Source organism: Fistularia commersonii, chromosome 17, assembly GCF_037954325.1.
Source record: "Fistularia commersonii isolate RoL2024-O1a breed Wild chromosome 17, RoL_Fcom_v1.0, whole genome shotgun sequence".
NCBI classification, from domain to species: domain Eukaryota; kingdom Metazoa; phylum Chordata; class Actinopteri; order Syngnathiformes; family Fistulariidae; genus Fistularia; species Fistularia commersonii.
In genome coordinates, this window is record NC_141300.1 from 17,749,024 (window position 1) to 17,776,620 (window position 27,597).

The 27,597-nt window shown below is 51.8% G+C and overlaps 2 protein-coding genes across 3 annotated transcripts; one reads left to right on the top strand and one right to left on the bottom strand.

Annotated features, from left to right (window-relative positions):
- The first annotated feature begins 1,892 nt into the window (after window positions 1-1,892).
- trpm1b (transient receptor potential cation channel, subfamily M, member 1b) lies at window positions 1,893-23,427 on the top strand. Of its 2 annotated transcripts, none has more exons than XM_086163166.1 (28): window positions 1,893-1,955; window positions 3,686-3,966; window positions 8,432-8,508; window positions 8,696-8,891; window positions 8,979-9,192; window positions 9,485-9,609; window positions 9,689-9,860; window positions 10,176-10,350; window positions 10,434-10,557; window positions 11,875-11,947; window positions 12,029-12,129; window positions 13,148-13,324; window positions 13,403-13,537; window positions 14,287-14,337; window positions 14,424-14,564; window positions 14,642-14,671; window positions 14,759-15,051; window positions 15,123-15,351; window positions 15,464-15,592; window positions 15,669-15,797; window positions 15,874-16,002; window positions 16,084-16,335; window positions 19,199-19,391; window positions 19,960-19,980; window positions 20,086-20,230; window positions 20,317-20,522; window positions 21,175-21,307; window positions 21,377-23,427. In XM_086163166.1, exons 2-28 carry the CDS (start codon window positions 3,895-3,897, stop codon window positions 22,680-22,682), a joined length of 5,028 nt encoding a protein of 1,675 aa, XP_086019292.1. In that variant the 5' UTR covers window positions 1,893-1,955; window positions 3,686-3,894; the 3' UTR covers window positions 22,683-23,427. The 2 variants fall into 2 exon arrangements, with proteins under 2 accessions (XP_086019292.1, XP_086019293.1); XM_086163167.1 differs by having other exon boundaries at window positions 19,199-19,373.
- On the bottom strand, window positions 22,808-25,515 carry LOC147225419 (ras-related protein Rab-8B). The gene is made up of 8 exons (XM_086163168.1): window positions 25,272-25,515; window positions 24,718-24,778; window positions 24,585-24,645; window positions 24,428-24,505; window positions 24,255-24,344; window positions 24,119-24,184; window positions 23,984-24,034; window positions 22,808-23,909 (listed from the first exon to the last, which is right to left on the bottom strand). The coding sequence occupies exons 1-8, from the start codon at window positions 25,393-25,395 to the stop codon at window positions 23,817-23,819; spliced, it is 624 nt and encodes a 207-aa protein (XP_086019294.1). The 5' UTR covers window positions 25,396-25,515; the 3' UTR covers window positions 22,808-23,816.
- Window positions 25,516-27,597: the final 2,082 nt, after the last annotated feature.

Consider the following 27,597-nt stretch of genomic DNA (forward strand, 5'->3'; position numbering starts at 1 on the left):
CTTTTTAAATGAACTTATGTTATTCTTTTTGGTGCATTTATTTATCTTCAACTATTCAAATGTGTTATCTTTTTTTTCTATGTTCGCTCGGTTCCTTTATTCATCTAATAACTGATCTTAAATCTGTTCATTGTTTTACATTTTTTATACTTGTTTTTAATTTTTAGTTTTACACATTTTTAAAATATGTCTACTTGTTTTATTTATGTATTTTATTTTCTCAATTACTGTTTTACTCAGAACAAATATTTTATGTTATTTGTGAAACCTGCTACCAGACAGAAGAGTTCTGGAGGCCTTCAGGCTCCAACTCCTGTTGTTGTTGTTGTTGTTGTTGTTGTTGTGTTTAGACGCGTCCTCCGCTGCGCCGCTCCGTGGACGTGCACGAAAGCACAGACGTGACGTGACCCCTTTCCGTGGGCAAAGCACCGTGGCCGCCGTGGCTCTGCGAGGTCCAGTGGGTGCTCGTCCCGCACGCCGCCTCAGGTATTCCGAAGCTCTCCGTGCGTGGAGCCGGAAGCGTCTCACGTCTCCACGGGTTTCACGAGTTGCGTTTCCTTGGCAACCGGCAGAAACGCGGTTCTGCAAATCAGCCTGCGTGGCGAGCTGGATGTAACGCACCGGTTCTGCGGGGTTCTGCGGGTGGGCGGATCCTGCGGGCGTCTGAGCTACGTGGGATGTAACGCCACCCTGCGTGACCCTGCTGCCTCCCAGCTGTCGATCTGAGTGGGGTGGGGGGTTGCGTGGGAAGCGCAGGCCTTGAAACGTGGGGTTTAATCCAAAAGTGTAACGATCCGTTTGGGGTTCCACTCGTGTTCCACTGTGACTCGAGTTCGAGTGGAGGAAAACCCCACGACCAGCCTGTGACCTGCGTGTGCAGGGTTTGCTTGGCGCTCTGGCGCCCCCTAGTGGCAAGCAAGGGTTACTACAACAACGTTGCAAAAACTACCGCCAACATCTTGTGTTCGTGCGTGGAATTCCCGATTTTGGATTTGAATGCTACGTTCACAAAGATTACCTTAGTATTTTAATTTTATATTTGGTGTTGTTATTCCAGGAAACTGCTCCTCTGTGTTTGCGACCCGTCCAAACTTCAAGGAAAAAACACGCTGATGTTTCGATTCCAAAAGAGCTCCTGCCCTGCAGAGGAACCTGCTGAGGGCTTTGTTTTAAAACCTCTCTTCTAATGCATCACTACAAAAAGGATATCTAATATACTAACGGCACGTTGGGAAAAATACATTTCATTATTAGTCGTAGAAGCAGGAGTATAATCATTTTATTATATTCTGTGATTGTTTAATGAATCCGTTTTATTAGACTTGTTTTAATGTAAGACTCGTGCTAAAATATTACTATCGTCGCTAGTTGTAGTGGTAGTAATTTATTGATTAGAAATTGTTTAAATTTATTTTTATTAGTCTATTTCCGTTTGTAAAAACATTTCATTATTATTTTTTCATTATTATTTCATGTGTTTATTCAAGTACGTGAATTGTCACACTGGGTTTGATGCCAGACAAATTAGGGTAACTATTATTATTATTGTTATTCTTGTACATTAATAGTAATTTATTTTCATTTTAAATCATATAGTTGTATCTAAGAAAATATCTTTATCTTCTACTGTTTAGGCTTTAGATATATAAAAAAAAGGAGTATCAGGTGTCAGACTCCTGTCTGATTTTATCGGGATTCAGACTGATTGTCGCGCTGGAATTAAAGTTTAAAATAATAGGCGTTGATGATGATAATCATATTAAGCACGACGGCAGGTAGTTGCTATTCGTTCTTCTTCATCTTCCTCCAGGTGAGAAATAATCTCCTCCTGGTTCCAACACAAAGCCAGCGGCGATAAAGCTCCTTTGTGTTTGCTTACGAGGAGAAACCAGGCATTAATCCAGCCTGGGAGGAAGAGGAGGCCGAGGAACGTGTCTGAGCGAGAGCAGATGAAGGTAATTCTTTGCTTAATGTTTTTTTTTACTGACCCCACCCCCCCACACACACGCACACGCACACGCACACCCTCTTCTGGGCTTTTTTAAGCCTACCACGAGTGGGTCTCCACCTGCAGGCTGGTGCAGGCGTGCGCTCCTCGAGTCGCTAACACGCTAGCCGTGTTTGTCGTGCATTAGTTGAATGGTCATATTGTCGGTCTCCGTCTGCGATGCAGCCATGAACTCCCGCTCAGCCTCCGTCCTGTGCAGCATCCCTCTCCCACCAAGTCATTTCAAGGCCCTTTTTGTTCAAGCACAAACTTTGCATGAATTTTGGCTTTTGAAATGCATATTTTATGCTTACTATATATTTATGATCCGATAATCCTTCTCGTTTTCTCAAATAGCAGGCCTTAAAGACTGATTATTCCCCAATAATCAGTGAATATTGGGGAAAGTGGTGTGACGCCAGTGCAGTTCCACTTATGGTCACTAGAGGGCGCAATAGCCCTGTTGATTTCCCCTCCTGCTCGGCTTCTGCTGGAGGTCAACTCTCGTTCCAGATTCACACAAAACCGGGCCTTGAAAAACAACAGAAACAGGAAATTCGCGACAACAGTGTAAAAATAGAGTTCGGGGAATTCATGCCATCCCATAATTTCACATCCGACCGTCACAAGAACAACAACCTGTTCCACAAGAAGAAAGAAGGAGGAACCGCTGTTCTATCTGGCTTTGAATCGGCCATCCGACGGAAAAACCTTATGATCTAACTGACCATGACAGGCCAAAGGCTAGTGTGTGTGTGTGTGTGTGTGTGTGTGTGTGTGTGTGTGTGTGTGTGCGTGCGTGTGTGTGTGTGTGTGTGTGTGTGTGTGTGTGTGCAGAACTTCTTCCTGCAGAAAATGTTCTCCTACCACCGGCAGCTTCTAGATTTGCTTGAACGCTTGAACAGACGTCCTTATTTTGGTGGAGGTGGTGGAGGGCGAGCGACCCGAGCGCATCACGTCCGACCTGTGAAACATCAGAAATGCAGGATGCTGTTGCATAAGAGCCTCGGCGGGACCGGAGACCGTGAATTCATCTTTTAATACGAAAAAAAAATTTACTAATGTTTGTTTTCCATTTTTCGAGCTTCCCGATGAACTGAAAAACAAAGTTCAGGGCCCAGAAGGCGTCGGTATCGGGACGACCGTTCCCGTTAATGTCGGGCGCGTTACGTAAGAGGTCGGACTTTTAATGATACTTAAAATGAAGCCGCTCTAAATGAGCCGTTGTTTTATTCGGCTTTGCTCTAATGCAGCATGCCGCTTTTTGGAAATAATAAATAACCGACTGGGCTTTTAGTTTGACGGTTTCTTTGCCGACGTCAAATTGGCTTCGGGATTGAAATCTGTCAGCAGGTAAATATATCGGTTTAAACGGTATCTCCAGGCGTGCCATCGCTCCCTCCGTGGCACCCGGTCCGTCCTCGCCCCGGCCGCTCCGCCACCTTCGGCTTCCCCGACGGCTAACTTTAGCCTCACGGCTCGCTTCGTCCCTCTAAGCCTTTTTTGGGGTTGTGATGTGCCAAAGTAGATTTACCTTCAATAACCATTTATTAAATCTCTATCCATTAGACTCCGAGGCTTCATAAGAGCCGGCCGCATTAAGCCTGATTATGGGATGCCCGGCAGAGGAAAAGGGTCTATGTGTCAAGTATGTCATCGAGAGATTTATATCCCCGGCCGGGATCTCTGTCTTGTCAGTTGCCAGCGGAGCCGGGAGAGGGAAGAGCCGAGGACCCGCCGTCATGGTAACGTCTGCGGCGCCCGTCCGGCGACAGAAGTCGGCGCTCTGAAGCGTGCGTGCGTGTGTGCGTGTACGTGTGTTTGCGTCCGACGCCGATGCCTCCGGAGGGCCGTGACCTGCCGCCGCTCTCCGAGGACGCCACCGCGCAGGTTCCCGGGACTCCGCCATGGACGCCAAGGGCCCCGGCAGCACCTTCAAAAGGTCGTCCCTCAAACGCACCACGTCCGGCTCGCAGAAGGTGACGGCTCTATCTTCATTTCACCCGCCGTTCAACTCCAATTAGGGTTCCTGCTAGTAGAAGCGCTTTGTTTTTGCGCGCACCGTGACAGCGCGGCCTTTTTTCCATCACACGCGCCCCGCCAGCCGGTCCAAGACCCCCCGACCGGTCGGGTCGCGGCGCCCGGGGGGGTCCCAGCTCCCGCCCTCGCAAATATACTGCTAAGTGATGTCTGAGGCTGAGAGCGGCCGGCTCGGCGCTCTAATCCCGCGTAATGGCCCGGCACCGAGCGGCCACGGAAGATTAAGTACTTTTACATTTTTTTTTTCCCCCCTGCTTTCTGCTTTCATGTGATTAACACTCCTGTTAACGTGTGTCCTTGAAAGCAAGAGATGCAATTTGCAATGCGCCCCCTCCTTCCCGCCTCCGCCAGGTCTCCACGCCGCTTCTCTGCGCTTTCCACCGCCTCCGTCGCCCGCCCGGGCGGCGTCTCGCGACTTGTCCCCGAAGCAAAGCTTCCGGTAAAGCACCATTTAGGAAAGTGGGAATATTCTGGGATTTTCATAGATTTATTCTGTGTATTGTGCGCGTCTGACGTGCGCTCATCAGACTCGTCCACGGAAGGTCTTATTTGGCGAGATGAATACGCCCCGGAATCCAGAATTGTTGTTTTAAATGAGGTTGCTGGGCTTTCGGTTCCTCAATATCGAATGGGTGGCTGCGCGGATCCTGTAGCTTCGTAATAGGTTTTTTCCTCCGTTTTATTCGGATAAAACCCCATCGCTCACATTTTTCCCCTTTTTCCCGTCTGGTTTCGACGTGACCCCCCCGCCACGCGTGAACTCCACGAGTTCGTTCGGCAGAAACGTCCCGGCCGAAACACGCTCCGCGACCGGACAAATACAACAGAAAGCCTTCTCGGGACCGTCGGCGCTCCATGGAGGCCGGGACGGCGGAGACGCTGCGGTTTTCACATCGGTGGGCGATCATATGACGGCTGCAGTCAGGCGGGGGGGGGGGGGGGTGAGGAGCTCCGGGCCTCACAGCTTCTCAAATATCTCATACAGGGCGTTTATGTTGAAGATGAAACACACCACCTCCACGTAGAATTGGATAAAACACCGCTATTAATGATACGAGTTTATTTGTAATCTAATGAATTGCATTTATTTACGCCCCGGCTCCCCGACTGCCCGCGTCCTCGGCCTCTTTCCCTGTGAGACTCGTCTTCTGCGGGGAAAACAGCGGCTTTAAAACATGTCTTATGACTCCCCCGACTCTCGGGGATAATCAGCGACATGTCGGACTCGTGACGGCTAAATGGATTTTCAAACCCGGGGACGACAATGAGCGCATTTACAAACAGGGCCGACCGAAAACAGTCCGCTTCACAGTTAATGCAAATTTGTCCATCCAGAGCCGGAGTGTGACGCTTTGTCCAAATATCTTTCCCCTCAAGTGAAAATAAGTAAAAGGCGTCTTTTCATTGCGTCCACGTGGGACCGACCATGAGTTTGAAATGGTTTTTTGAACGGTAAAGGATTCCGCACGGGTTTCCTTCCTGTCACATTGCATCAGACCCCGAACCGCGTCGCCGTTCCGAAGCGAAGCCGAGCAATTAGTGGCTTTTCCCTTCGACCCTGGCGACATCACATTCCTCACGGGACCCCCCGGGTCTCCGCTGATCAATCCCGCTTCCACGGACGGATCCCGGCCGTCTTTCGAACGAGAAAAGTCAGCCTTTCTCCGGGTCGGTTTAATTGCGAAACAAATGGGCCCCGATCTCGGCGCTCCCCGAGCCGAGGGTCAGGAGACCCGGCCCATGTGACGCCGGCGCAAGGAGGCACGTACGCCATGTCGGACGGGCCGCCGAGCACCGGCGCGGCGTCCGACCCCCGGCCGCCGTCGGGAGGGAAACGCGGGTCCGCCGGGGTCACCGACAGGAACGAGTCCCCGTATCCGCAGGAAACCGGCCCAACTAATTCTCCTCTCGCACAATCGTCCTTTGTCTCAAACCGGCGCTGGTTTCCCTGAAAAGAAGAAAAAAAAAAAAGAATCCGCGCGCCGGGATGAATGTTGTTTATTGTGCGGGGGCTTGTCTTAAGTCTGGTTAATTTGTTGGTGTGACACAATCTGATCCCGCGGTGTCTAATTCTTCAAGGCTTTTTCCTGCTCAGCGCTCAGAGGCGGCGGCTCCACCACTGGATTTGGGCTTTAATTGCTGCGGTTAATGAGTTTAAGCGAAGCTGAAATAACTGCGTCACACGGGCCGAGCGAGCGAGCGAGCGAGCGCGGTGTTTACCGGGATGCACGGCCGACCCACGTGTGTTCTTTACCGAGACGGGGGGGGGAGGGGATCAGGAGGACGGTAGGTATCCTGGTCTGTCCGCCCGCCAGCTGCAAAAAGGCTGGAAAAAAAAGCTAATTTCAGCCTTAAAAGGAGCGATTATCAACCCGTCCGCATGAGGAAGGTTGGAAATGTCTGCGACTCTGCGCTCCGTCTCAGCCCCGACCCCCCCGCCACCCCCCCGCCACCCGTTTATTATTGCATACCATCCCCGTGAAGTTCATGTCAGTTAAATAGGGGTCTTTTATACGTTCACTTTTTCACTCCACGAGAGCTGCGGTGAGATAAAGGTCAAGAAAAGCGCGCTATAGGAAAACCTCCCTGGCTCCGATCAACGCGGAAACCGCGGTGAAAATAGTTTGAGAGTTATCTTTTCCTCTCAGAAACATTGTGGAAATAGAGATTAACTGCAATTAGCATGGAGTGACCTTGCCCCCAACTGGAGACCCGTCATGTCTTAACAAGGCGCCTTCCAAAAGAATGCCCCGCGTCCAATTCTTTCAATTATGCAAATGGGGGTTGAAATCAAAGTGGTCGGAGGGGGCGAAAGTTTTTTTCCGAGCGAAAAGTTTCGGGAGCCCCCCGGAAAATACAAAACGCGGCGGCGGCGCCGGCGGCGGCGGCCGCCGCTCTCCTCCGTTCCTGCGCGCGGAGCTAAGATCTGCCACACTGTGAGATGAACACAAAGAAAAGAGTTTCAACAAATTGGGAGATTATGGGGCCGGTTATCAAAGTAGATTTATTGTGCCTTGTTCAAGCGAAGGGTGAAAATACCCTGTGGGCATGGAGTCGGGGTCATGGGACTCCCAAAAGGATTACCTTGAACTGGAGTCATGAGACTCGGCCGAACAAAGACCCCGCTCACATGCTCATCATATTAACCGGCCCTCATAAAGTGAAGAAGTGTCATGTCCTGTGGGATTCAATGAGACCGCTTGCCTGCGAGCGCAGCAGCAGGAGGAGGCTCCGGCGCAGCGGCGGCGGCGGCGGCGGCGGCGGCGGCGGCGGACCCTGCTCCTCCTCCGCTCTCTGCTCGCAGACCTCAGCCCACATGGGACCGCGGCTCAGACCCGGGATCGGCCGTAAGTCTACCGACGCTACCGCCACTCCAAACTTTTTTTCACTTTTCTTCTCTTTTTTCGGGGGCGGGCGACGCGAGCTGCCGGCCGGGTCCATTACTGGGATGGCGAGCTTCAACGGCATTATGTCTGTTTTAATGTCGCCTTTTGTACAAGTTGCCTTTTAATGCAAAATTGATTTTTTGTCCATTCTTTTTTTCCTGTCTATATGGACGATCAAATCTTTTTATCATCTTAATCAGCCCATTACTCAATTTTTTAATTGAAAAAAAAAAAAAGTTTTTTTCTGTTTGAAACGGGATCCAGAAATGTTGTGTTTGGAGAATTCAATATACATTTTTAAGAAGCTCAGAGCGCGGAGGGTGAGCGTGAACGTCGACGCGGTGAATTGGGTTTGCGGACGCGCAGCCGCGGGGCGACGGGTCGCTTTCACTTGAACTGTTGAAAGATGGAGCGTCGAAGAGGAGCTGCAGGCGGGAGTTGTTTGTCCAGACAGGGAGCGGCGGGGGGGGCGGTCACAAGACTGCAATGGAAAGAGAATGAATGTATCTTTAGTCTGCAGTCTTGTGACTGAAATTGAATTGAACCCGCAGTCATGTGTTTTGAGAGCGACGTGATAAATCCGGTTATCCAAATGCATTAATGAAGAGATGTTAAAAATGAAAAAACAGGCACAGAGAAGTAACAGTCCTCTTTTTCCAGGTCCCACGCCAGAGAGTTTTCCAGGAAAGACTCGCCTCCGTTTTAATTGGTCTTTCGCTCCCGACAAAGGCCTTCATAGAAAACCCTGCTTTGAACTCCACGTTATTTATTTTTGTCCTTTTTTTTTTTTTTTTTGGAACAACGCTGGAAAAAGACCAGTCGGCTTTCAGATCCAGAATCCACCGCTTCTGTGTCGCCGCGCCCCTCCTGGCCGGCCGTCAAGGCCCCGGGGCGGCCAGCCGTGCACGCTCGCGAGCCGTGCACGCTCGCGAGCCGACGCCGACCTCGGGGTCTCGCCCTCTCACCTCCGTGACTTCTCCGACGGGAGGGTTGACCTCTCCGCTCCTCTTCTCACCAGGCGCAGAGGGCTTGGATCGAGAGGACCTTCGTGAAAAGAGAATGCATCCACATCTTCCCCACCAAGGACGCGAGCAGGTAGCCGTTCTCAGCGCCATCCTCGTTTACCGTCCATGAGAAGCCGCGCCGATTTGAACGAAGCAATATTTGATCGGAGGTTCTACGTTCGGCGTTTTTATTTCACGTCATTTCCGCCGCGGCGGGTTATTTAGGACGCGCCGGAGTCGCGTCTCGGCTTTTTTTCACGTGTGCGTCAACCATCTAGATGCGCCTGCGGTCAGCTGACCACGCAGCACGTGGCCATCCCTCCCGGCGCCAACTCGGTGGAGGAAACCCACCAGCTGGTCCAGATCGACGCCCTGCGGGACAAATGGACGGTGACCAAGCACACCAGGACCTACCCGACGGACGCCTTCGGAGTCATCGAGTTCCAGGGCGGAGGATTCGTCAACAAGGCCATGGTGAGGCCGCGGCTCTCCCCTCGCTTTGCCCGGGAGTCGGCGTCCGGCGGCACTTTGGGTGACGACCCGTCTCTTTTTCCCTCGCAGTTCATCCGCGTCTCCTACGACACGAAGCCGGACAACCTGCTGCACCTGATGGTGAAGGACTGGCAGCTGGAGCTGCCCACCCTGCTGATCTCCGTGCACGGCGGCCTGCAGAACTTTGACCTGCAGCCCAAACTCAAGCAGGTTTTCGGCAAAGGCCTGATCAAAGCGGCCGTCACCACCGGGGCCTGGATCTTCACGGGGGGAGTCAACACCGGTAGGTCCCCGACGCCGCGGGATCACGCTTTTAATGTCACTTAACAAATAACAGTTAGCGACAGCGGCGGGGATTAGCGTCGCTCTCGATGGCCGTTACGTAACACCCGCCCCGCAATTTCCTGAGGGCGAGCCGGCCGGCCCATTGTCACAGATATAAGCGCCATAATTAAAGCGTTTCCGAGAAAAACCTTTGGCGGTTCGGGTTTGCGTGCGACCCGGGGAGCCCCCCCGCCCCCCGCCGCCTTCTCACGAGACCCATTATTTAAACCGCACTCTATTTCTATCTGAAGGCGTGATCCGGCACGTCGGCGATGCCTTGAAGGACCACTCCTCCAAGTCCCGGGGGAAAGTGTGCGCCATCGGGATCGCGCCGTGGGGAATCCTGGAAAACAAAGAGGACCTCCTGGGGAAAGATGTGAGCGCATCGGCGAAACCGCGGGCCCAAAGAAAGCCGGTTGTCCTTTTTGACTTATGAAGCGAATCGATCCCGGCAGGTGACCAGACCCTACCAGACGATGGCCAACCCGCTGAGCAAGCTGGCCGTGCTCAACAACAGCCACTCCCACTTCATCCTGACGGACAACGGCACCTGCGGGAAGTACGGCTCCGAGGTCAAGCTGCGCCGGCTCCTGGAGAAGCACATCTCCCTGCAGAAGATTAACACCCGTAAGTGCGCGTGACGTCCCGCCCCCTCGCGCCGCCGTTCCCCGAGCCCGGCGTTCCCCGAGTCCGGTCCGATGTGGACGGAGAGCCTCTGTGACCTGTGGGCTTCCCTTTGTCATCCTATGCCTGGAGCTCGGATAAGGCAGGGACACCAAAGGGATGCTCAGCTGTCACCACTGACGTCGCTCCCTCCCTCCCTCGCCGGGTTCCCGCGCCCGCACGTCACGCCGCGAGCCGAGCCGAGCTGACCCGCCGCCGCAAGAGAAAACCGGCGCCGCCAAAAAGAAGGAGGCTGAGTGGTTTGGCCCTGTGTTCCAGGTCTGGGCCAGGGCGTCCCCCTGGTGTGTCTGATAGTGGAAGGAGGTCCCAACGTGATCTCCATCGCCCTGGAGAGTCTGAGGGACGAGCCTCCCATCCCGGTGGTGGTGTGCGACGGCAGCGGCCGCGCCTCCGACATCATTTCCTTCGCGCACAAGTTCTCGGAGGACGGCGGGTGAGACGTCCGTCCGGCCAGCCAGCTGGCCGGCCGCCGCCCGCCCGTCCTCGGGTTCCACCCTGACACGTCTCCTCTTCCAGCCTGGTAAACGATGACGTGAGGGACCAGCTCCTGGTCACCATCCAGAAGACTTTCAACTATAGCAAAAGTCAGTCTCAGCAGATCCTGCTCATGGTCATGGAGTGCATGAAGAAGAGGGAGCTGGTGAGTAGAAGCGCAACGTACCCGAAGGACGAGCTTCTTGTATTTGAAAATGTCCGTCAATAAACTGTGTTGCCAAGCACTTGGTGTCCATCCTCATCCGTTCATCCGTCCCCTGCGCTCATCTGTGTGTCCCATTAACATATTGAATAAACATAATCCCCACAACCTGCTTGTCATTTCTCCTCCTCCTGGCGCCCACCAGCGTGTGGTATGTCACGTAATCGGGGTCATTCACAGCTTTTACCCGTCATCAACCCCTCCGCGCCCGCCGGCGCCTCGGAAGCGGCGACCCGGCGGTGTGTTAAACGGTTTACCTTCAAGTAAACAATGCGCCAGGGAGACACTCCGGCCGGTAAGACCCGGGGATCGCGCGGTAATCCCGGCCGGTTCCAGAGCGTCTCTGCGAAGCGAACGCCCGAGACCCGCCGGCGGATAAAAGCGCGGCTGTATCGTCGCATCTCCGGCCGCTTTACATCGCAGTGAGTGATGTGATAAGTAGTTGGTAATACCCGGCGCACATAATCTCCAGACTCCATACATCTGGGTGGGAAAGATCAGCGCGTCCCGCCACCCGCTTAGCGGCGGCTCTTGCTCTCGTCCATTCGCCGTAAGCGCCACGCAGATGGATGAGCCGGTCCATCCCCCGTAATCCTTCGCCGGGTTCCTCTTCCTCGTCCCCGGGCTTTTTTTTTCTTTTCCCAGCCCTCGGAGTGCTATCGTGTCACCAAAGACTGCGACGTATTAGACGGCCTAATGCTCAGAACACTCCAGATAAGCTAAACCGCTTTTCTGAAGATCACATCGGCCCGTTTTACCGAACCAAACGGTTTCACACAAACCTACGGAGCCACGTGAAGGCGGCCTCTGAACCACGACTCCCGGGGGAATCGTTTCATCGTCCGACCCTCCCGTCCGCCATCCATCCCTCCAAACCCATCATCCCTTCATCCTAAACGCACCCCCGTGAGAAGAGCCGGGTCGGACCGATGACAAGAAGATTTCAACAACCGATGACTTCCGGGTGGAAAACCTGGTTGAGGTAGCGCACACACACACTCACACACAGCCGGCGTGAAACAGCCCCTCCCTCGTTATCGACGCATCTCGAGACCTCGCCGCCCAAATCCCATTTAGCGCGGCCGCTCATGTGACCGACCGCACGTAATTTCATTCGTCACAGTCGAGGCGGCAACAAGGCCGGTACTATCCGTCCCCCGATGGGAAAACCGTCCGCGGTCGGAAAACATTCCCGCCGAGATCGTCACAAAAACGACCTCGTGTCCTCGCTCACGCAATGTTGTGTCTCCGCCCGTCTAGATCACCGTTTTTCGAATGGGCTCCGAGGGCCAGCAGGACATCGAGATGGCCATTCTCACCGCCTTGCTGAAAGGTATTTGCCGCCCCGTCCCCGGAACGGTCCGGGCGGGAGGGCGGCCCGACTCAGTCGGTCTCGTCTGCTTGTACACGCCAGGCACAAACGCTTCGGCGGCCGACCAGCTCAGTTTGGCCCTGGCCTGGAACAGAGTGGACATCGCCCGCAACCACATCTTTGTCTACGGCCACAATCTGCCCGTGAGTGGTTCCGACACAAGCACACGGAGTGTAACTTAACGTGACGCGTGGGGTTCTGAAGATCGGCGCGGGGTTGTCCTTCCTTTTAGCCACGCAAAGCACCTCTTGGGTTAGCTAGCTAGAAGAAGCTAAGCTATGTTCCCCCGCGGGGTCCCAGACCAGCACTCTGTCAGATCATGACCTACATCTTATATTCTGATTAGGAACTCGGGTGGAACGGTGAGGCTACAGGGAGTGGAGATCAAGAAGCTGGAGGATTTCAGGTACTTGGGGTCAACAGTCCAGAGCGTAGGAGAGTGTGGAGAAGAGGTGAAGAGACGGTCCAAGCAGGTTGGAATGGGTGGAGAAAAGTGTCAGGGGTACAAAGAGACAGAAGAACATCAGCCAGAATGAAAGGAAAGGTGTACAAGACAGTGGTGAGATCAGCCATGATGTTTGGACTAGAAACTGTTCCAATGACCAAAAGACAGCAGGCAGAACTAGAGGTTGCAGAGATGAAGATGTTGAGGTTCTCTTTGGGAGTGACCAGGATGGAGAGGATCAGGAATGAGTCTATCAGAGGAACAGCACATGTCAGATGTTTTGGAGAGAAGGTCAGAGAAGCCAGACGGAGATGGTCGGGTCATGGACAGAGGAGGGATAGAGAATATATTGGTAGACGGATGCTGGAATTGGAGCTGCCAGGCAAGAGGTCTGGAGGAAGACCAAAGAGAAGATTTATGGACATAGTGAGAGAAGATATGAAGGTAGTTGGTGTGAGAGAGGAGGATCCAGAGAATAGGGTTAGATGGAGAAAGTGGACTCGCTGTGGCGACACCTGAAGGGAAAAGCCGAAAGAAGACGAAGAAGATCTTATATTCTGATTGTTAAAGTCATGCTGCCGTACCTGCAAAAAAGCTGAGTTTACCAAAAATGTGTCCCCAAAGTCGTCGCCCGGCCTCGTCGCCGTCCTTTGGCTTCGAACGCGACCTTTGAAGCAAATGCAGCTCTGTCTCTGCCTGTCCTCCTCTTGGCTCAGCCCGCCGGCGCCATCGCCAACACCACCACCGCCGTGGCCCCCGTCTCCGAGAAGCAGAAGAGCCCCGTCAGCGCTCCGCGCAACAAGAACCGGGGAAAGAAGGGGAAGGGGAAAGGAAAGGCGAAGCCCGAGGTTCCGGAGGAAACGGATCCGAGGAAGCTGGAGCTGATCCGCTGGGTAAGGCCTTCGAATCTCACGCGGGATTTTAAAACGAGACGAGGGGACGAGGAAAGACGAACGCTCAATCGTCCCCAGGTGAACTCGCTGGAGCAGGCCATGATGGACGCTCTGGTGCTGGACAGAGTGGACTTTGTCAAGCTGCTCCTGGAGAACGGGGTCAACATTCACCATTTCCTCACCATTCCCAGGCTGGAGGAGCTGTACAACACGGTGGGTCGGAGCTCGAGGGCCGTTGGAAGGCCCAGACCAGGGGTCGGCAACCCGCCGCTCTTCCATCTTTACACTGCGGCGCCGAGCGGCTTGGGAAAATGAATTATAGATTTTTAATTGAAGTATATTTCATTTGTGTTAATTCCTTTTTTTAACTTTTAGCTCTACGTTGGGAGATTATTGTGATCTTGAAATATTAAATAAAATAATATTCATTATTTTTCGCCGCTCAAAATAAGCCGGTATACCCGCCGGCCGGTAAAGTCCAGATTTGCAGATGCTGTGCGCAGAAGTTCAGGAGCAGAAGTCCCGTAAACCAGGTGAAATAAATATTTATGAAGATATTTTGCAAATATTTATTTTTTATTGTTTACTGACACAGTGATTTTTTTTTCCCGATTTATTTTTAAAATTCAGGTCAAGGCTCCGCTACACGCTCTGAAAGCCCAAAGCTCAAAATGAGTTCATTACATAAATAAAATTTAATTTCCTCCGTAATACTTTCTGAATTTCAGAAGCAACACACGACACACTTGTTTATACAAAGTGTGAAGGTAATAAAAAGCAATATATACAGTCGTGCCTTTATTTCAGACGTCAAAAAGTAATTGCGGCTCCCAGTGTTTTCTTTTCCGAGGAAACCGGGTCCAAATGTCTCTCTGGGTGTTAAAGGTTGCCGACCCCTGATCTAGAACTAGAACGTTGGACTTGTGAAAAAGAGATAAGGATGTCCTCTTCCTCCCTCGCAGAAACTGGGACCTGCTAACACACTGCACGCCGTGGTGAGAGACGTCAAGAAGGTAACGCCGTCCTTTTTGCTTCCCGTTTCTCGGCATTCGGCGAGGCTGCGGCCGCAATGTATTGATTCCGCATCACGGTTCTGCAGGGAAACCTTCCCCCGGATTATCAGATCACCCTGATTGATATTGGTCTGGTGCTGGAGTACCTCATGGGCGGAGCCTACAGGAGCAACTACACCAGGAAAGCTTTCCGCAACCTCTACAATAATTTGTACGGCTTGAAAAGGGTACGGAGAGAGTGTTTGCCGTTTAAAAGTAAGACTTTGTTTTGATGCTGACGAACATGTCTGTCGCCCGTCTGCAGCCAAAGGCTCTGAAGCTCCTGGGAATGGAGGTGAGCTGATCTCGTTGATCTCGTCAAAAATAATCCGAACGTCGCTCTGAAAAAGCAGGAAATGAATTCACGCGGCGATTTTAATAGGACGACGAGCCGAGAACCAAAGGCAAGAAAAAGGCCAAAAAGAAAAAGGAGGAAGAGGTGGAGATCGACGTGGACGACCCCGAGGTCTGCAGGTTCAAGTTTCCCTTCCACGAGCTGATGCTGTGGGCGGTGCTGATGAAGCGTCAGAAGATGGCGCTGTTCCTCTGGCAGCGCGGCGAAGAGGCCATGGCCAAGGCCCTGGTGGCCTGCAAGCTGTTCAAGGCCATGGCCCACGAGTGCTCCGAAAGCGAGCTGGTGGACGACATCTCCCAGGACCTGGAGAACAACTCAAAGTGCGTGCTTCACCGTCCGAGCCGGAGTGTCGCGACCGTCTAACCACTCTGGTCGTTCCCCTTCTGCGCAGGGAGTTCGGTCAGCTGGCCTACGAGCTGCTGGACCAGTCGTACAAGCACGACGAACAGGTGGCCATGAAACTTCTGACGTACGAGCTGGTCAATTGGAGCAACTCCACCTGCCTGAAGCTGGCCGTCGCGGCCAAGCAGCGGGACTTCATCGCCCACACCTGCAGCCAGATGCTGCTGACCGACATGTGGATGGGTTGCTTGAGGATCGGCAAGAACCCCGGCCTGAAGGTCGGCATGATAAACCGCTCCCAGCAATAACAGCGTCGGCACCCGCGGGGCGTCGGACGCTAGAACGCCGAATGAGTCGACTGACGCGACCTGTGGCCGTTTCCTGTCTCAGGTTATCCTGGGTATCATCCTCCCTCCCCTCATCATGCTGCTGGATTTCCGCATCGGAGACGACGCCTATCACGCTCCCGGAGGCAAAGAGGGGGGAAAAGAGAAGGACGACGACGCCAAGTCCAGCAAGGTTTCGTTCAAGCGAATCCCGTTACGTCGGTTCATTGTTGTTAAAATCGGCCAATCGATGCGCTCTCGCCTTCAAGGAACCCGCAGACGCCGCATCTCGAAAGGGGGACGAAGAGGAAGGCAGCGCCAACGTCCGGAAAATACCGATCGGCAAGAGGTTCTTCGAGTTCTACGATGCGCCGTTCACCAAATTCTGGTTCAACACCGTGAGTTTTCCATCGGAAATCGTCCCGAACATCTGTCCTTTAATCGTGCCGATCTGACAGCCTCTTCTTCCCCCAGATTTCTTACCTGGGCTACCTGATGCTCTACAACTACATCATCCTGGTGAAGATGGAGCGCTGGCCGTCCATACAGGAATGGACCGTCATCGCATACATCCTCACTCTCGGCACGGAAAAAGTCCGACAGGTATCCAACCACAGACGTATCAGGTCAGTTCGGGAGCGGTGGGATTCCGGTCGACCTCTGCGTGACCCCTGCGACTTTTAGATCCTGATGTCGGAGCCGGGGAAGCTGAAGCAGAAGATCAGCGTGTGGCTGGAGGAGTACTGGAACATCACCGACCTGGTGGCTATCTCCACCTTCCTTCTCGGCCTCATGCTGCGGCTGCAGCACGAGCCATACATGGGCTACGGCCGAGTCATCTACTGCATCGACATCATCTTCTGGTACATTCGGGTGCTGGACATCTTCGGAGTCAACAAATACCTGGGGCCCTACGTGATGATGATAGGAAAGATGGTAACGACCACTCATTCTGTATTCACAGTAAGAACGTTTGGTTTTGAGTGACAGCGGTACAAGGGTACAAATCTCGACATAAACAAAACTCGGATTTTACCGTTTTGCCTACATCGATGTCATCAAGAGATTTCTCCTGTAGATATACCACTTTAATCTGATAAATCTTACTAGTTCTTCCACTCCGGTAAATCCACTGTGCAAAACACGCTAAGACTTAAATCCTGAATCAGCGGTTGGGTGAGGATGCTGCCGGCCCATTTGGGCATGTCCAGGTGTAAGGTTAGTCTTTCCCGAAGGTGGTGCGCTTGGCATCATAACCAGGTGTTGAAATGTTTTGCAGCAGCAGTCACGGAAAAACAAAAAACATCGAGAGGTCATTTCTGCAGTTGCCAGTGAAGAGGCTGGGCAGATTAAACGTGTACGCGAGGGAGAAAAGGAGCGGACGTTTACATTCGGGCACGATTCAGGGCAGCTAAGTGCAGGTGGGGCTTGGGACTTGATGGTTGACTTGACTGAGCAGCTGGTTATCCTAGCATATACAGTTAGCCCCTGGCTACAAGAGGATATGTTACTGTGGTCTGGGGTCGAGCGGATGGTCTATTTTATCAAACTTAGTCAGGGAGGCTTGTGAGTGTAAGAAAGCTAGGTATGCTGAGATGTGCAATGATGTTTGGGGGCTCGTGGGCCGTAGAGGTGGGCTGCCTTGGATTTGTGGAAAGGTCTGTCATTGCTCCACTAACTGAGTTGGGCGTTCGTGGTCGGAGGCTGAAACCTGCAGCCAGCGACACGTCTGCGGAAGCCGAACGAGCAAGTGAATGGTTGCGGTCAAGGAGAAAGTATGGTATTGGGGGAGGTCATGAAGGTAGGATTGCTTGCTTGTAGACTGGCTATGGAGCAGAGGGGGTCACCAGGATGCTGGATTTCACTGTTAAGCTGTCTTGAGGGCCCAACTTAACTAAACATCGGTGAAGGAAGGTGCCAACTTCACAGGCCTCAAGCTGGAAGGTAGCAGTTTGATTATATATCTTTTGTTAGCTTGCCTGTTGTTCCTTCTCATGCTTATTTGCTTCTTTACCATCTGGATTGGGCTTCTAGAGATGTTTCACCTTAGATTTTGGCACAAGGGACCGTAACATTTTGTCCTGTGTATGTATGACTAGACTTAAGGCGTACCACCGAAACACTTTTTAGACCTAGAGAAAGCATACCGCTGGTGCCGAAAGAGGAGTCACAGAGAAGCATGTTAGACCGGTGCAGGACATGTATGCAAGCTGTGAGACAGTGGTGGCGTGTGCTGTAGCTATGACAGACATCTTCAAGGTGGAGGCGGGATGACAAAAGGCAGTCGGCTCTGGGCGGTGGAGATGGACAGGCTGACAGATGAGGTCGGACAGAAATCTCCATGGACCACGATGTTTGCGGACGACATTATCTGCAGTGAAAGCAGGGAGCAGGTGGAGGAAAGAGAAGAGATTTGCTGATGAAGGGAAAGAGGACGGGAAGTTAGCTGGTGTGAGAGCAGAGCAGACGAAGCAGAGGGTTCGATCAGGGGTGTCAAACTCCTCAAGAGGGCCGGAATAGTAAAATCAGAGCGTAGTTACCTAGAAGTGACAACAAGCCCAAATGTTTCCTTTGTTTTAGTGTAAAGGAGAACAGGTCAAAGATAAAATCTTCGATGTAATGAACCGTTCCTTTAAAAAATACATGACCAACAACCTGAGATTCATGAAGAAAAATAAGTGGATTTCAACAATACGATGCCTGAGCTGTGTCTTCTCAGTTCTCCGTGCATGTTGTTGTGTTTTTCGCCACGGTTCGTCTCATTCTGACACTGAAACTTGCCGCATCCACAGCGATCACACAGGTTTTTTATTAACTTCAACCAGCAAACAGAGGTCCATTTTTCTTGGCAAACCCTACAGTCCATGTCCACTCTTCTCACTTTTTGACAACAAAACCTGGCTGATGAAGGTGTCGGTGCCGCCGGGGAAGCGGGTCCATCTCTAATAAGACCAAAAGCTATTTTCAGACCCGGAAGCCGCATTGCTGCCATCTGCTGTAAGTTGCGGTTCACTCGGTGTTGTGCCGTGTTGCCAACACTGACTGAAACAGTGCACCCCTGGCAGATAGAAGAACTGCACTTTTATTCAAAAAAAAAAAAAAGTAGTTCCATGCATTTTTTCAGATTGTAGATTTATTCTACGGTCCGATTGGCCCCCCGACGGCCCGTACGTCCGACACCCCGGGGTTCGACGGAGTTACAGGATTTGCTGTGGCGACTCCTGAAGGGAGCAGCCGAAAGGAACAAAAGGAAGAAGGATAAATAGATGGAACAGAAATCCAACAAGTCCAAAGCAGAAGACGGCAGATGTGATGAGGGAATGAAAAGGAGAATTGCCATTTCCGCGAAAGGCCTTCTCAAAATTAGGCAAACTCTAACGAAACACCAAACGCCTGAGAACGGTGGATGTACGGGACGACGCTCAAAAAAAATAGCTCGGAAAGAAAGTTTCCAACCAGAAAGTCCTGAGCAGAGTCAGAGCCCAACAACCCCTCTTTGATGGCATCCAAATTAAAAATAGTTTGTTTTTTTGGCAATCCCACATGTAAGAACAACACCGTGCAAATATTATCGGACAGATTGAAGCTGGAGAGGAACACCGAGAGGAATGTGGGTAAATAAGATCAGCCGATGGGTCGGACACCTCAGCTACGAGTCAGCTGAGGTGTCCGACCCTTCCTTCCTTGGATATAACCCAGGTGGAGCTGAAAAGCCTCTGTCCGACGCGAAATATGATTTAAAGATAGCCGGAGAGAATTCAAGGGTCGCTCAACGTGCGTTTCCTCCCATCTCTTCCAGATGATCGACATGATGTATTTCGTGGTGATCATGCTGGTGGTGCTCATGAGCTTCGGGGTGGCGCGTCAAGCCATCCTGCACCCCGACGAGGAGCCCACCTGGCGCCTGGCTCGAAACATTTTCTACATGCCCTACTGGATGATCTATGGGGAGGTTTTTGCGGACTCGATAGACCGTAAGACTAGAATTCATAGTAAGATTCTGTTTCCTGACTCTGGGCAGATGATCAGAGTTATATTAATGTCCATGTCTCCAACTCGGCGGCTTAAATAAGCTTCGGATTCGCGGCAAACCTGGCGCTGAACCGTGCGGCGCTTCAGTTGCGCGGCAGAAGCGTGTCGCTCCCTAGTGGCAGCATTGTTGAAATGCGAGCGCATCGAGGAACCGCAGGGAAGGGTTTCGTCATGTCATGTCTTCGACCGTGATCATCTGCCTTCAAGTTTTATTTGCCACCTTCGCTTCTGTCAGGGTGAAGACGAACCATCGGCCTCTCGCGGGAAGTGGAATCGGGGGTCTGTGATTAAATGCTCCGACACGCTTTCACGGAAATATAACTCGTAGTTTGAGTTTGTCGAGTGACTCCGCCCTTAAAAAGCTGCGTTCCGAGCGATCGCTGGACGAACGGCGAGCGGGAAACACGTTTCTGATTTCCTCACGTGGGAAACCGCTTGACCTTGACAGAAGCTGTTGTGAAAACCCGGCGGTGGTTCGATTTTTAACTCTCTCACCGTGTCTCTGTGCGACGGCGCTTCACTGGGAAGTCTACGCGATGGAGATCAACCGTGAGTGGGCCTGCCGACGCCGACGCAGTACAAATGATTTTGCCGCCGAAGACCCCGGCGTTTGTGGCCGTAACTGAGCCTCCCTCCGCCTCCCTCCCTCCACAGCTCCGTGCGGCGAACATTTGTACGACGAGGACGGAAAGAAACTGCCTCCGTGCATCCCCGGCGCCTGGCTCACGCCCGCCATCATGGCCTGTTACCTCCTGGTGGCCAACATTCTCCTGGTCAACCTGCTCATCGCCGTCTTCAAGTCGGTATCCACGGTTAAAATGCCACCGCCGTGTTATTCCGCGACCGTTTTCAGGGCTCACCCTGGTTTGTCTCCGCTCCCTGCAGCAACACTTTCTTCGAGGTGAAGTCCATCTCCAACCAGGTGTGGAAGTTCCAGAGGTACCAGCTGATCATGACCTTCCACGACCGCCCCATCCTGCCCCCGCCGCTCATCATCTTCAGCCACCTCTACATCCTCTTCAGTCGGCTGTTCCGCCGCTGCGCCAGGAAGAGGCAGGAGGGCGAGCTGGACGAGAAGGACCGCGGCCTCAGTTAGTGGCGCTCCATCACACGTCCACTGGGATTTCTTGCATCTTCAGACACCGATGCAAATTCCACACAGAGCAGCACACAAAATCCCATTTTATACATAGAGAGATCTTGTGTGTGGATATGTGTGCCGAGCTTTATATTTTAATTGTGATTTTTATCATTTAAAAAAATCCAGAGAGGCATTTCACTTTATTTTGAAATATTATGCACGGACGCGGCGGCGCAGCGGTTAGCGCCTCGGCTCCTCGGCACGTCGGTCCCTGGATGGATTCCCACCGGAGGCCTTTCTGTGTGGAGTCTCCGCGTTCTCCCCGTGTCCGCATGGGGTTCCTCCGGGTTCCTCCGGGTTCCCTCACACTACAAAAACATGCAGGAGATCCTAAATAGGCCAGACGTGTGAACGGTTTGTCTCTAAATGCTGCGTGCATAAGTGGTATTAACGTTGCATAAATGAACCTTATCAATCAGAAATGATTTATTTGAATGAGCTTTACGAACCGTCATGACATCCACACGGTTTCCAAAATGGCAAATCTTGCCGCCGAACGTCCAATTTATTTCCGAATCCCCGTTCAGGATTTTTGTGAAGCCGAGTTACAAGCGCAGTGTGTCGAGTCAAACTGATATCAACTCCGATTCTTTCCCGTCAAGAGCTGAGGCTGAACCCGGAGGAGCTGAAGAGCCTGTACGAGTTCGAAGAGCAGTGCGTGGAGGAGTATTTCAGAAACAAGGAGGACGAGCAGCAGTCCTCCAGCGACGAACGCATCAAGGTGACCTCGGAGAGGTGAGCGCGCACGTCGGACGCCGTGCACATGCGGACGGCCGTCTAGTCACGCCGGCGTCTCTCCGGCAGGGTGGAGAACATGTCCATGCGTCTGGAGGAGGTGAACGAGAGGGAGAACACCATGAAGGCCTCCCTGCAGACGGTGGATCTGCGCCTGGCCCAGCTGGAGGAGATCCACGGCCGGATGGCGGTGGCCCTGGAGAAGCTGGCGGGGGTGGACCGACTGGAGCTGACCAGGACCTACTCCAGAAACTCCTCCGTGTGCGATCCGTCGTCTCTGCTGCGCCAGGGCAGCATCAACAGCGCCGACGGCTACAGCCTTTACCGCTTCCACATGGACATGGAGGAGTTCGCCTCCAGGCAGAAGGACACGGAGGAGACGGCGAAGAGCGGCGTGGAGAGCCAGAGGAGTCTGCGGCAAACGCCCAGCATCTCTTCCATCAACGCCAAAGAGGGCGGCCAGACCTTGGATGTGGCGGGTCTGAGCCGGACCAGACCCGGCTCGTGCGTGGACATCCTCATATCGCCGTGCGAGCCGAAGCCCGTGTCCGCCACGTCCAGCCAAGAGACGGTGGCGGGCAAGGAGGCGCAGGGCAGCACCGTGAGGCTGGACAGAATCCTGGACAAGAACAGACTGAGACCCTCGTCTCCTCCGAAAAGGACCAAATCGCTCAAATACTACCCTGCGGACGAGCAGCCGGCCTCTCCCTTGACCAAGAGACGAGCCATGAGCACCATCATCGTCAACCCCGCCGACGAACCGCGGGACGCCGCCGAGGCCACGAGGAACCCGCCGCCGACCGCGTCCGCCTCTCCGAAGAGGACCAAGTCTTTGAGGCACGTTCCCTCCGAGACCGTCGGCCGAACGTCGCCCGTAACCAAGAAAAGGGCCATGAGCGGCTTCGTCTACAACCCGGCCGGAGCCGGCGGCGAGCCGGCGACCGAGGCGCCCGATCAGTGGCCGCGCGACGTGGAGTACAAGGTGCACCCGAGCGCCGCCGGTCAGGCGCCCAAAGTGTCCATGGTCAGAACTCTTGCGAAGCAGTTCCACGCCTCCGCGGAGATTAAAACGGACGGGGACCCGTCTGATCGAACGGCGGCCAAAAGCGAGGACTCTTCGGACGACCTGGCGAAGGGGAAGGTGAAGAGAAACCTGTCGGACGGCACCGAGTATCTGACCGTGGCGGGCGAGAAGGACCTCCCGTCTCACAGGTCGCGGAGCTGGAACGCCACCGAGAGGAAGGCCACGGCTTTGAGTGTCAGCAAGGCGCAGAGGCCCTCCGGCGGCGAGAGGGACCGGCAGCTTGACGGGCCCGAGGCGGCGGCGGCGGCGGCGGCGGCGAAGGGAGAGGACAACGCACAGGAAACCAAATGAGTTGCGGCAGCAGCGGGTAGGAAGAAGCCCACTCTTGAAGACGGACTTCAACTTTTATATCATTTGAAAACATCACACCTAGACGTTAGCGCAGAACAGTAAAGCTCCACGCAGATCCCCATCTTCAAGATTCACTTTCTTTACTTGTCAGTGGCGTAAAACACAGTAGCGTACAAAGACAACCGTTCACATTACAGCTTTTTCCCCGCCTTCGGCGCGTCCCAGTTAGAAATGTAAAAAGGGAGCGGGCGGACGCGAGAAATGACCCTTTGACAGAAAAATCGTCCGGCGAACACTTTCACGTACCCGTCCGTACACTTGTTCTTCAGATACCGTACAGTTGCTAAATATCGACCCGCTCGGGGTCTCCTAAAGCTTTCATGCAAATACTAACCACTGCATTACACAGACATATTAATTACATCTCCCAAAGAACAGCAAGAGCAAAACAAAAACAAACATTTCGACACAATTCTGTATAAATAGTTTACATTTAAAAAAAAGAATAAATAAAAACGAGAGAAAAATCGGGTTTTTTTTTTGTTTGTTTTTTTTTGCCCCCAACTTGTAACTCTCATTTCGCCACCCATGAATGGAAATGTGCAACTGCAACGCGACAGAGAAACATGAATTTACACAATTACAATCAACGCTGTGGCTTGATATGTATAGTAATATAACCGATGGCATCCTCAAAGTCCATATGACACGATGTAGTCTGTATAAAATGCTACAAGATGAGAGAGCTCAAGTGTTTTCATTGTTTTACAGTAAAACGGGGGTTACCGAGGCTATTGGGAGTAAGATCCGACTTTATTACAGTTATTATAAACGGTGCGCCGGACGGCCGCCTCCTCCGAGGAGACGCCGCCGTGACGGGGCGGCGGCTACAAACCGCTAATGATGAGCGCGGGCGTCGTCCGGTTGAGCAAACGCACGATGTCGGGCCTCTACGGCAGTCCTCTCCGAAGTCGCTCGACCCGTCCAGGAACCCGCCGGGTTCCGGCCGGCGGTTTAAGGCCCCGTGGACGTGAGAGCCGCCGCCGCCGCCGCCGCCGCCGCCAGAAGAAGAAGAAGCAGGGAGGGGCCTCCAAAAGAGCAAAGTCACACAAAAACCCCGGGGTCGCCGGAGATCTAGAGGAGAGAGCACTTGAAGAACTTGATCCTCTTGGACTTCTTCTCCGTGAGCTGCACCGGCTTGCCCGATCCTCCGGCGGCGTTGTCGGCCTGGTGAGGGAAGAGGACGTTAGAAGATCGGACTCTGGAACACGGCAACGAACAGGCCTGGTCTAGCCACTTACCGTCTTTGAGCTCAGGTTGTGCAATATGTCTCTTCCCATGGTGTAAAAAGCCTGAGAAGAGAAAAAAAACAATATAAAACAACAAAGCAAATGTCTAGACGCGACCCTTCGGCAGAGGCGTGAACACTCGCGCACCTCCTCCACGTTCAAGCTGGACTTTGCGCTGGTTTCCAGGAACTTGACCCCGTAGTCGATGGCCAGCTGAGAAGGACGAAACCACAACGTCATCGTCCGTCGGACGAGCCGGAGAGACCGGACGACATCTGCTCACCTTCTCTCCTCTGTCTTTGGACACCTGCCTCCTGTCGGTCATGTCACATTTGTTGCCGAGGATCATCTTCTCAACGTCGGAGGAGGCGTGCTGGTCGAGGCGGAGGAGGGGGCGTTAATACGCGAGGTGAACGGAAGAATCTACCCGGAGCTTTCTGCGGGCGGAGAGCTCACCTCTTCGATGTTCCTGATCCAGTTCTTGATGTTTTCAAAGGACTTCTCGTTGCAGATGTCGTAGACGAGCATGATTCCCTGAGCGGGAATGAAAATCCATTTCAAACTCATTTCGCCGAAGACAAAAACGGAGTCTGCCGGCGGAGGGAGGCCTTACCATCGCCCCTCTGTAGTAGGCCGTGGTGATGGTGCGAAACCTCTCCTGCCCCGCCGTGTCCCTTAAGAGCGTCACGTCAGTGGTTAACTTTACATTCGGAGAGTAAAATACAGCGCGTAGAAAGTGCACTCACCAAATCTGAAGCTTGACCCTCTTTCCATCCAGCTCTATTGTCCTTATTTTGAAGTCTATTCCTGGATTCAGAAAAACACACAGAAGGACGATCATGACCGCGCCGATTCACCGAACATCCAATCAAGTCGAGCACAAAAGGTGTCTTTTTAAAAATCGCACAACTTTGCCACCTTTTCAAAGGGCGTCGTGTTGCAAAGTTCAATCTGTTATTGTGAAAACGCAGCGGAAGAGGAGTCAGCAAAAACACTTGCATCAATCACAGGCGGCGGGGAAATAAAAGCCAAAGCGGAGCGCTCATCCTGGCCAACATTTCCAGGCCGTGTTGAATGAGACCGTGCGGGAGCCGGCGTGCACGGAGGGGAGCCGGCGGATCGGGAATGTGGAGCCCATTGTCTGGATCTCCTGCCCTCCGCTCCGCACCGGGAGGCTGACATGGAGGCGTTCGCACCGGATGGCACGGCGGGGCGATGACCGCCATCCGGGCGACGCGTCGGCGCACCGTATTGCGCCAAAGCGGGCGTGCACGACGGCACATGCATGCGTGAGACTCACCTATGGTGGATATGAAGGTGGTGTTGAAGGAGTCCTCGCTGAATCTAAACAGCAGGCATGTCTTGCCGACCCCGCTGTCACCGATGAGCAACAGTTTGAAGAGGTAATCGTACGTCTTCGCCATCTAAACCGGCCGCGGTAGTTTGTGCGATCACAGGGCCGCGCCGAACCGAACCGAACCGAGCCGAGCCGAGCCGAGCTGAGACGTGCTGAAATCCTCAGCTGTCCGAGGCAGACTGGCGGCGGCAGCGGCAGCGGACCGGCAAGGGCGTCCGTGACGTCGCGACGCCGCGTTGCATTCTGGTCCTTGTAGTTCCGGGTTCGGATTCTACCGCGTCCTCGTCGCTCCGGTGACGGTTTAAGACGAGATAAGATAAGATATTTTAAGAACAACTTTATTTATCCCGAAGGAAGTTGTTGGGCCAGAGTTTCGAGTAAAACATAACAATCATAGATGATAGTAGGAAGGAGGGAGAATAAGAAATACAATAAAATATACTGCTCAAAAAAATAAAGGGAACACTTGAACAACACAATGTGACTCCAAGTCAATCCCACTTGTGTGAAATCATAGTGTCCACTCAGGAAGCAACACAGATTCATTTTCACTTGTTTTAAGGACATTACATCAATGTTGGATCAGCCTGGAGTTTGTTTTTACACTTTAATTTTGAGTGTGATTCCTAATCCAGACCTCCATGGGTTGATACAATTGATTTCCATTGATCATTTCTGTGTGATTTTGTTGTCAGCACATTCAACTGTGTAAAGAGCAAAGTATTTCATCAGAATATTTCATTCATTTAGATCTAGGATGTGTTTTTTAAGTGTTCCCTTTATTTTTTGGAGCAGTGTATAAAGTGTCAAAGTAAAGGCTATCAAGTGTTTTAAGGTCTTAAAATGTACAAAGATTTGAAGATTCCCTGCGGCTGAAGGAAGAGGAATTAAAAAGTCTGATAGCCTCAGGTAGGAAAGACCTCCTGTGGCGTTCAGTGGAGCTCCTTGGTGGTTTCAGTCTACGACTGAAAGAGCTCTGACAGGATGTCAGTGTCCATGCAGGGGGTGATGGACATTGTCCATGATGCTGTGGAGCTTCCTCAGCATCCTCCTCTCTGACATCTGCACAACAGACTCCAGCTCCACTCCCAGGACAGACCCAGCTCTCCTGATTTGCATCTGTTGTTCTGATTTTAAAAAACTAAATTAGGGACGCCTTCATTTTCTTGTTAACAAAATATTTTTTTATTTTTTTTTGCCTTCTTGCCCATACATACATCTTTTTAATGTATTTTTAATTAATTTATTATTAATTTCATGTATTTATTTAATTTATTTTTAATTAATTTATTTATATTTTTGGGCAAGAAGGCAAAAAAAACACAAAATTCAATGAAAAAACGCTTCGGATCAAATTTTATTTTTTTCCATCGGTTTTACAAGTATATAATTTTAGACTTTGAAAAAAAAATCTCCCTACAGTTTCATTTTCTATCTGTTGTTCTAATTTAAAAGCAAATTTAAGGACCCTACCGGAGACGACTTCATTTTCTTGTTGGCCAAAAAGTAAATAAAAAAGGTTTACGTGCACGTATACGTAAAATAGAAACACACAAAACAAAACAAAAAACACTACGGAGAAAAACTAACTTATTTTTTTCCCCACAAATGTATTATCTCAGACTTTTCATTTTAAGCGAATCTTTACATGATTTTGTTTCTAATGAATCCTATTCCTTTTTTGAAAGCGCAAGAGAAAAACAACAACATGAAGCACAAAATGATCCAAACATTAAGAAAAAAAACTAATTCCGCATCCCAAGCCAACTTTTTTACTACAAGTTGAGAGTTTGGTTTTGGTTTGGTTGAAAAATGTGACGGAGTTTCTACATAAGCAGCTGCTGGCCGCCGCTCTTCCCGCCACACGTCCAACACCGTGGATGAAAAGAAGTGATTGTAACTTTATTGTTTCATCATCATCGTTTTATAAAAATGATGTTGGGTTGAATACAAATTGACATCTGACGCTCTGATAAAATGACGAGTTTGACAGAGTTAAATTAGGTTAATATTAAAATCTTTATTTAGTTTAAGTGTGCTGCTAACTTATGTTAGCAACATTTCTGAGACCTCATTCTGTGCTAAAAGGTGCTTTGGACGTGGATAAACCTGTTTCCAGTTTGTCATTTTTTGTCTTTCATTTCAGCTTAATATAGATTATCTTCATTCTTCTTTTGAAAATGATAAAAGAAGACCTAAAAAGAAAATACTTGTTCAGTCTCTTACTTAATGGATTGGAAGTCATCAATTGTTACTCATTTCAGGAGCA